At 26.4% G+C, this 10367-nt stretch overlaps 2 protein-coding genes across 3 annotated transcripts; both read left to right on the top strand.

Moving 5' to 3' along the window:
• The first annotated feature begins 8 nt into the window (after positions 1–8).
• On the top strand, positions 9–7995 carry LOC122858547 (HEAT repeat-containing protein 5B-like). Its single transcript, XM_044161465.1, is given in 7 exon segments — positions 9–755; positions 758–2724; positions 2814–2849; positions 2979–6915; positions 7006–7020; positions 7097–7242; positions 7309–7995. Coding segments are annotated over 7 exon segments (6588 nt in total). The 5' UTR covers positions 9–451; the 3' UTR covers positions 7492–7995.
• Positions 7996–8181: 186 nt separating this feature from the next.
• LOC122858546 (probable GDP-L-fucose synthase) lies at positions 8182–10328 on the top strand. 2 transcript variants are annotated; one of them, XM_044161464.1, is made up of 7 exons: positions 8182–8221; positions 8301–8486; positions 8581–8695; positions 8788–8916; positions 8978–9200; positions 9274–9411; positions 9485–10328. In XM_044161464.1, exons 2-7 carry the CDS (start codon positions 8356–8358, stop codon positions 9718–9720), a joined length of 972 nt encoding a protein of 323 aa, XP_044017399.1. In that variant the 5' UTR covers positions 8182–8221; positions 8301–8355; the 3' UTR covers positions 9721–10328. The 2 variants fall into 2 exon arrangements, with proteins under 2 accessions (XP_044017399.1, XP_044017398.1); XM_044161463.1 differs by lacking the exon at positions 8182–8221 and having other exon boundaries at positions 8228–8486; positions 9485–9751; positions 9916–10328.
• Positions 10329–10367: the final 39 nt, after the last annotated feature.

The following is a 10367-nucleotide window of genomic DNA, read 5'->3' as shown; positions in this document are numbered from 1 at the left end:
GTTAAGTGTTTGTGTGCTGCGGCGGGTGGTTTTCTCCCCCTCGCTCAGTGTGTAACCTAATCAACCACACACAAAATAACTTGTACTAATTGATTTTTTTTTTTTTTTAAATTTATTTACCTTTTATTATTAATATTGCAAACAATAAAGTCAACAATAAATCCTTTTTTTTGTTTTCATAATATAACTATAATTGTGTTGTGCCATAACAATAATGACACATCATTGTACTACTACTACTACTACTACTACATCTTCCAAACAAGTCAAGTTGGCTTTATTGTTGTGACAAGTGTACATAAAACAGCTGTAAATTTGATGATGATTATTACCTAAATAAAATAATAAACGTAACAAGTTATTAATTTAGGTATTTTTAATTAATGAATATTTTTATTTTGTTTTTTATAGATATATCCTAAACACATATAAATTCAAAGAGAAATAAAAAATGATGATGGAATTGAGTCATAGTTTGACTCTAAATGAGGATGCATTAAATCAAATACCAGAAGCAAAACGTCCAGTATTTATATTTGAATGGTTAAGATTTTTAGACAAGGTACTTGTTGCAGCACAAAAAAATGATATTAAAGGATGTCAAGAAAAATTGGTTGAACAATTAACAAGATGTATGCAAAATTCACCAGGACCACCAACACGACGTCTCATTGCAAAATGTCTTGCAACATTATTTAGTGTTGGTGATACATTTTTATTATTTGATACTGTTAATAAATGCAATGATATATTAAGGCATCAATGTATGAAAAATTAGGTAGAATGATGGGTAGATCATATGAGGATACAGTACAAATATTAATACGTTCATTACGTTCATCTGAATCACAAGCACGTATTGAAATAATGAATACACTTGAAAAAGTATGTTCTGGTATGGGTACAGCAATAACAAATGTACATAAAGATATATATAAAGCATCAAGAAATTGTATGACTGATCGTGTTATGGCTGTTAGATGTGCATCAGCAAAATGTTTACTTGAAATGTTAAATCATGCACCATTTTTATATACAAATGAAATTGAAAGTATGGCATCATTATGTTTTCGTGCATTTGAAGGTTCAAATTATCAAGTACGTTGTACAGTTGCTAAATTGCTTGGTACACTTGTTGCAATGACACAATTATCATCATCTCAAATATTATTTAATAAAAATAATCATAAAAATAAATCATCATCATCATCATTAAGTGGTGGTGGTGATGGTGGTAATGGTAATGGTGGTAATAATAATAATAATAATAATAATAATAAAACAACATCACTTGATGATGTATTAAATATATTAATGTCTGGTTTTTTATTACGTGGTAGTGGTAGTGGTTTTTTAAAAGGTACTGGTGAAATAATAAAAGGTAATTCAACATTAGTTAATCGTGAAGTACGTGTTGGTGTAACACATGCATATGTTATATTTGTACAAATACTTGGTGGTACATGGCTTGAAAAAAATACAAATATTATAATAAAACATGTATTGGAATTAGTTGCTAATCCAAAAGCAGCAAATTCACATGTTGATGCTGTATATTCACGTAAATGTATTAATTTTATATTACGTGGTACAATTGGTAAATTACTTGGTGAAGGTGCACAAACAATTGCATGTCGTGAAATATCAAATATAATATTAAAACAAATGAATTCAATTGATTTTAGTTGTGAAAATGCTAAAGATTCAAATCAAGAAACATTATATAGTCAACATTTGTTGGTATGTGCATTACAAGAAATGGGTAATTTAATAATTGGTCTTGGTACAACAGCATTAAATTTATTAACAATTGATTCATCATCATCATCGTTAAATTTAATTGATATTATAATATCTGTATTAATACATCCATGTAAATCAGCACGTTTATCAGCATCATGGTGTTTACGTTGTATATGTGTTGCAGTACCAAGTCAAATAACACCATTAATTGATAATTTTATTGAAAAAATATGTAAAATGACATGTAATAATGAAGAAATATCTGGTTATAGTTGTGCTCTATCAGCAATAATTGGTTGTGTACATTTATCATCACTTGGTATACCACATACAAAAGGTAAAATAATATTTAATACTGCTGAAGAATTATTACGTACAGCAAATAATCATAGTCGTCTTGCATTAAATAAAATACATGCTAGTTGGTTATTAATTGGTTCAATAATGACACTTGGTACTGGTGTTGTTAAAGGTTTATTACCAAGAATGTTATTATTATGGAAAAATTCATTTCCAAAATCACCAGAAGAATTAGAAAGTGAAAAATCACGTGGTAATGCATTTACATGGCAAATAACACTTGAAGGTAGAGCTGGTGCATTATCAGCAATGCATAGTTTTTTATTACATTGTCCAGAACTTGTTAATGATAATATAATACAAAAATTATTAAAACCAATTAAATATGCTTTAGATATGTTGAAAAGTTTTTCATCAGTATTAAAAAATTATGGACAACAATTAAAAGCACCAACTGCAATGGTACGTTTAAGATTATATGAAACATTATTATTATTACCACCACAATCATTTGATAAATTTTATACACAATTATTAATAATGCTTATATCAGAATTTACATTATCTGATAATACAGCAAATACAACAACATCATTATTAAAAGATATTTGTCATGCAAATGATTCAATAATACTTGGTACATGGCTACAAGAAACTCAGCATGGAACAATTGAAGATCAGGTAAATAATAATAATAATAATAATAATAATAATTTATTAATATAATACAAGTATAATATAAATATTTAATTTATATATTTCACGCAAAGATGGAACCAAATCGTCGTTCAAATACAATTGACCAAGTGAGTCGTATTGTTTTGGAAAAAAAAAAATAGAAAATATACACTTATATTCGCGTACACATATATTATTTATTATTTATTATTATTAATATGTACTAATTTTATTTTACATTTTTTTTTTTCTTCTAGTTGCAGCCAAATAGTGCTGCTGGATCTGGTGCTCTTGAACATAATTTTTGTTGTCTTTATCGTCCACTTTTATCAAATGAAATAATACCTGGACCATTACCACTTGGTGTTGCTGTTATTGATTCATCAGTATTATTATTTGGTCAAATATTTCCTCATGTTGTTAATAAACATCGTCTTGAAATGTTGGAACATTTTAATGAATGTATTAAACAAGCTAAATCTGAACGTCATGAGGCAATACAAATGAATGTATTTACAGCATTGTTAAGTAGTTTTAAAAATTTAAATGATACTAAAACAACACTTGGCCAAGAAGATGTTAAAAAATCAGCAACAATTTTAATATTAAATACACTTGTTAGTGATAATTCAATATTACGTTGGTCAGCTGGTGAGGCTATTGGTAGAATGGCACAAGTTATTTCAGATACAAAATTTACAGCTGAATTAGCACAAACAAGTTTTGATCGTTTAAAATCAGCACGTGATGTTATTAGTAGAACTGGTCATTCATTGGCACTTGGTTGTTTACATCGTTATGTTGGTGGTATGGGATCAAGTCAACATTTAAATACAAGTGTCAGTATATTATTAGCATTGGCACAAGATAATTCATCACCAGTTGTACAAGTATGGTCATTATATGCTTTATCATTAATTGCTGATTCTGGTGGTCCAATGTATCGTGGTTATATTGAACCAACTTTATCACTTGTATTAACATTATTATTAAATGTATCATTTTCATATATTGATATTTATCAATGTATTGGTAAATTATTATCAGCACTTATAACAACAATTGGTCCTGAATTACAAGGTAATACATCATCAATAAGTATGGCACGTTCATCATTTTTATGTGCATGTGCTATAATGCAACATCATGAAAATCCACTTGTACAAGCTGAAGCAACTGGTTGTTTACAACAATTACATTTATTTGCACCAAAACATGTTAATTTATCATCATTAGTACCAAATTTATGTCGTACATTATCAAGTAATCATTTATTATTAAGAAAAGCAGCAATATCATGTTTACGACAATTGGCACAACGTGAAGCTAAACAAGTATGTGAACATGCTATGAGTTTAGCAATTGAAAGTCGTGATAAAAATATTGTTGAAGGTTTAATTATAACTGATACTGGTTTACCAGGTGTATTATTTAGTATGCTTGATACTGAAACAGATGTTGCATTAATTAAAGATATACATGATACATTAACAAGTATGTTACAAATGTTGGCAGCTGATAATTTATCACAATGGTTAACACTTTGTAAAGATGTATTGACAATAGCATCAGAATCAAGTACATTATGTAGTGGTGGTGGTGGTGGTGGTGGTGGTGATGATGCAATTCCAAGTACAAGTGTAGTAACAACAACAACAACACCAGCACCAGCACAATTAATAACACCAACAACATCATCATCGTCATCATCATCACTATCATTAGCTAATAATAATGATGTTGTTGTTGTTGTTGTTAATGATGATATAAATAATAATAATAATAATAATAATAATGATATTAATAATGCAGACAATGACAATGAAAATGATGATGGTATTGATACTGAGAGAAATGATAATGATGATGATAATGACGACGACAATGACGACAATGATGATGATGATGATGATGATGATGATCAAGATGATGATGATCAAGCTGAATTTCATGCTGATGAAAATAAAAAACGACCAAGTGTATTACCAAGATGGCCAACAAGAGTATTTGCTGCAAAATGCATACGTAAAATAATAACATGTTGTACAAATAATAATAATAAACAAGGACATTTTGATTTATCAATTGCTAAAGAATTACAAAAAATAAAAGGTCGTAATGATTATCTTGTACTTCATTTATCTGATCTTGTTAGAATGGCATTTATTGCAGCAACAAGTGATGCTGATCCCCTACGTCTTGAGGGACTTGAAACACTTGAAGAAATAATTAATAAATTTTCAAAAGTATCAGAACCAGAATTTCCTGGTCATTTATTACTTGAACAATATCAAGCACAAGTTGGTGCTGCATTACGTCCAGCATTTTCATCTGAAACATCATCACATGTTACTGCAGCAGCATGTAAAACATGTAGTGCATGGATTGGTAGTGGTGTTGCAAGACATTTAAATGATTTACGTCGTGTTCATCAACTTTTAGTATCATCATTAGAAAAATTAAGAGATTCATCTTCAAATATACATACACAATTGTATAATGAAAGTTTATCAACACTTGAAAGACTTGCAATATTAAAAGCATGGGCTGAAGTATATATTGTTGCTATGATTAATGAAGGAACAGCACCAAATACAAAAAAAATAAATAATATTAATAATAATAATAATAACAACAACAACAATAATGATTTTGGTGATTATGAATCACAAAGTGAAAGTTTATTGAGTCTTGTTCAACCAGAATTATTTTGTTTAAGTCAACATTGGCTTGATGCTTTACGTGATCATGCATTATTATCATTACCATCAGAATTTTCAAGTCAATTACCTCATGATGGTGGTGCATTTTATACAACAGATACAATGGAATTAGCAAGACCATATTATTCAAAATCATGGCCACCAATATTACATGCAGCAACACTTTGGCTTAATGCACGTGGTTTTAATAATAATAATGATAATGATGATAAATTAAAAAATACAAATTTTAATATTGAACGTTTTCATTTATTATTTGGTATTTGTATGGAAGCACTTTGTAGCTCAAAAACATCTGAATCAATTGAAAATATTGAAACATGTCTAAGTGCATTATATACATTATTTGATTCTACATGGACAAGAAAAGTATTGACAAGTGATACTGCACTTTGTATTGAACTTTGTAATGTATTACATCGTTTATTATTAACACGTGAAAATTATATTATACAATTAATGTCAATGCAAGTATTAAAACAAATATTAAAAGCAACAAATGAAAATTTAATTGAACGTAAAAATATTAAAATAAAAAAATTATATCCAGAAAATTATCAAGATTATAATATTAATGATGAAAATTTAAATGTATTGGATTTATTGGGTGAAGGTAGTAATAGCAATGACAATGACAATGACAATGATGATGATGGTATACTTGTACCAGGTAAATCATTAGTATTTGCAATACTTGAAGTTTGTTTATGTTTATTGGTACGTCAAATACCAGCATTAAATCCAAATCCAGATGGTACAACAGCAATATTATCACAACGAAATTATGTATTATCAAATGAAAATGGTAAACTTATTGGTTTAGCATTAAGTATTATGGAATCATTGCCAAATTTATGTTCACCTCAAGGTGCATTAACAATATTACCAACATTATTGTATTTAACAACTGGAGTTATACGTGAAACTGGTGTTAAATCAAATAATTGTTTTATTAAAATAACAACAGATTTACCAATTAATTCATCATTACAATGTTTAAAATGTTTAATTAGTCATAAATATTCACGTGATAATAGAAGTAAACAACAATGGACTGTATTATTACAAAGTGCATTGGCTAAAATTATTGATTTAGCTAAATCATGTAATGATGATACTAAAATGGATGAAATAACAATGATACAATCAATTGCTGTATTTGTATTGAATGGTGTTGTTGATGTTGTAAGTGCACCAAATATACAATTTCCTTGTATTAATCATTTTCGACATGCCATACAATCAACAAATACTAATGTTAAATTAAAATGTGTACAAACACTTAAAACAATATTTCAACATCCAGATAAAATAATAAGTACACCATATATTCATGCACTTGCTCCAAGATTGGTTGAATATCTTTATACAGATAAAAGTAAACTTGTAGAAAATGACATTGAATTATCATTTACATTGGAGTGTATCAGTACAATTGAAACATTAATTGCCCTTGCTGAGCCATCAAATCGTAAGTTTTTTTTTTTTTTTAAATTTATTAACAATTAACTACACTAACTACTAACTACTATTTTTTTTTATTACATTGCAAACGATTCAGGAGATTTAATGCAAGGTAGTGATAAAAAATATAAAATTTGAAAAAAAAAAAAAAAATACATAATAAATAAATAAATTTAATTTTTGTGCAGGTATTCAAATGTTAACTTTGCTTGTGCCAATATTGATAAATTATCTTCTTGAGGAAGATGTATTGGAAAAATCTACAAAATTACAATCAACTCTTCATCAACAAAGTTTTCAATGGTTAAATATAATTGGTCCAAAATATCCACAAGTAAGTTGATGTTGTATTTATTTATTTATTTATTTACAAGATATTATTATTTCTTGTTGTTAATAGGAATTTAAAACACTCATGTCTCAATCAACTGAATTGAAAACAAAATTGGAAAATGCCGTACGTTTAAATCATCAACAGGCACAAAAAAATATTAAAGCAACAGATTCAATGAAATCAACAACAATAAATAAATCAACAACACCTTCTATTAAATTAAAAACTGATTTTTCCAATTTTCAATAATAAAAATAAAATTAATAACGTATTATCGAGATTGCACAAAAATTAATTAAATAAAAAAGCAATGACAAATTATTATTTTCATTTTTTTTTTTTTTTTTTGAATGAATGTTTAAAATTACAAGCTGATGGATGTTTTTTTTTAATTTATTTAAAAAAATTATAATTCTGGTCAAAATTTAAATACTAATAATAATAATAATAATAATCAAGTTTTATGTATAAAATAATAAAATGATGTTATATAGATGATATGATGTATGTAGATATGCATAATTGCTGAGTAATTCAAAAAATAAATATATATCTTCCTCATGAATCATGATACTTACTTACTGGTAAATAATAATAGTTTAGAATTGTTAATTTGAGTCGAAATATTTACAAATGAAAATTTAAAGAAAAAAAAGTATTTTTTATATTATTATTTAATAATCAAATAATTATTGTAAAATTACAACAATGTTAACAGACTTTTTTTTTTGTTTAGAGACAGTAATAAACAAATGATGAGAAAAATATATGAAAAAATTGATTCCAAACTTTTTTTCTTTTCTGTCTAGAATAATAAATTACCACCACAACATGTTTTATTTATAACAGTAAAAAAAAATCAATGTTTTTGTTGTTAATTTTGTTGTTATACCTATATATTCAAGAGTCAAGACCCATATTATTATTGTTATTATTGATATTATTATCATTATCATCATCATCATCGACCATCGTTTGTGTACGTGTACATAACCTTGTTGTAAATACTAAATAGTAAATATTACATGAAATTGTTTTTGTTATTAAAAAATAAATAGGATATACATACATACAGCTGGTACATATTATACCTATAGGATATAATTTTGAGTTATGGAAAATAAAATAATACTGGTTACTGGTGGTACTGGATTGGTTGGTAAAGCCATTGAAAAAACCATAAACAATGATTCAAGATCAGATGAAAAATGGATATTTGTTGGTTCCAAGGATGCAGATTTAACGTAATTAATTTATTTAATTTATTCATTTAATTTATTTATCTATAGGTATTGAAATAAAATTTTGTTAATTATTCATTTAATGATAATAATATAGTAATAAAGAAAGTACTCAAGAATTATTTAAAAAATACAAACCAACTCACGTTATTCATTTAGCTGCAATGGTTGGTGGACTTTATCATAATATGGCACATAATCTTGACTTTTTAGTAAGTTTAAAATCATCATACATATTTAAGTACATGTGCCTCATTAAAAATGTAAATACCTAAAATAATTTAATTAAATATATTATTTACAGAGAAAAAATATTCATATGAATGATAATGTTTTGCAAACTGCACATGAGAATAATGTTGTTAAAGTTATATCATGTCTATCAACTTGTATTTTTCCTGATAAAACAACATATCCAATTGACGAAACAATGGTAAAATTATATAATTTAATATCATTTAATTTTTATAATAATAATAATAATAATAATATAGATTCACAATGGACCACCACATTCATCAAACTATGGTTATAGTTATGCAAAAAGACTTATTGATGTATCAAATCGTGGATATTTTGAGCAACATTCAAGAATTTATACAAGTGTCATTCCCTGCAATGTTTTTGGTCCATATGATAATTTTAATGAAAAATCTAGTCATGTTATACCTGGATTAATGAGAAAGCTTTATGATTTAATGCAACAACAACAACAAGGTATATTAATAATTTACCTACATATTTAATCAATTAATTAATTTATTTATTTATTTATTTATTATCATTTTAGATAATAGTGAGGACAAAATATTTACAGTTTTGGGAAGTGGTAAACCATTGAGACAATTTATATATAGTTTAGATTTGGCTAAATTATTTATATGGGTGTTGCGTGAATATAATTCAGTCGAGCCAATAATTTTATCTGGTAATTATAATTATTATTCAATTTAATTTATTTTATTTTTAATTTATTTATTTAAAAAAATTAAAATTTACAGTTGATGAAAGTCAAGAAGTGACTATTGCTCAAGTAGCTCAATCAATTGCAAATGCATTTGATTTCAAAGGTAATATTATATTTGATGTTAATGCTGCTGATGGCCAATACAAAAAAACAGCAAGTAATTTAAAATTACGTAGTTATTTGCCTGATTTTAAATTTACAAATTTTAATGATGCTATTAAAGAGACTGTCGATTGGTATCGAGTGAATTATCATGAAGCAAGAAACTGACTGATTGTCTCTCATTTCCAGAATTAAAAATGTATCATATTTTTGTTTTAAAATTTAATTAAAATCAAGAAAAAAAAATATATTGCTTTTTTTTTTTTTTTTTAGTTGTATTATTATGAAATTTCATAAACATTTTACATGTTAAATAATAATAATAATAATAATAATATATTTTTGTTATGATACGAGACGCAGGCGCCGTCAATTGCGTCGGGACGCCAATGCCGCAGCACTGCAAATTGCAAAAAAAAAAAAAAAAAAGAAGCAAAGCCCACACGCCGCATTATGTTATCATACCTATATGAATATATGAAGCTTGATGCTTCACCGAATCACAGTGTTTGACAGTGCTTTACATAGATAGACTGTGTAGTAAAGGTGATTTGGCAAATTAGTTTGTACGAGGATTCTTGTCTTTTTTTAAATTATTTATTATATTTATTATATTATTTTCTGTACAATAATAATTTTGACCACAACAAAAACAATAATATAACTTGATTCAAAGTGTTTTGTTGTTATTATTATTTTCTTTTACGAGAATAAGTCGTTGGTGTATACGTGTGTGATAATGGCAAGAAAAAAAAAAAGTTGAAAATTGAATAAAATCATGATAATGATGATGAATGAATTGATATTGAAAAATG

The sequence above is a fragment of the Aphidius gifuensis genome, linkage group LG6 (genome assembly GCF_014905175.1).
Source record: "Aphidius gifuensis isolate YNYX2018 linkage group LG6, ASM1490517v1, whole genome shotgun sequence".
In the NCBI taxonomy this organism is placed as follows: Eukaryota; Metazoa; Arthropoda; class Insecta; order Hymenoptera; family Braconidae; genus Aphidius; species Aphidius gifuensis.
The sequence above is the reverse complement of the archived record's forward strand: the minus strand, read 5'-3'. Positions and strand labels throughout refer to the sequence as shown.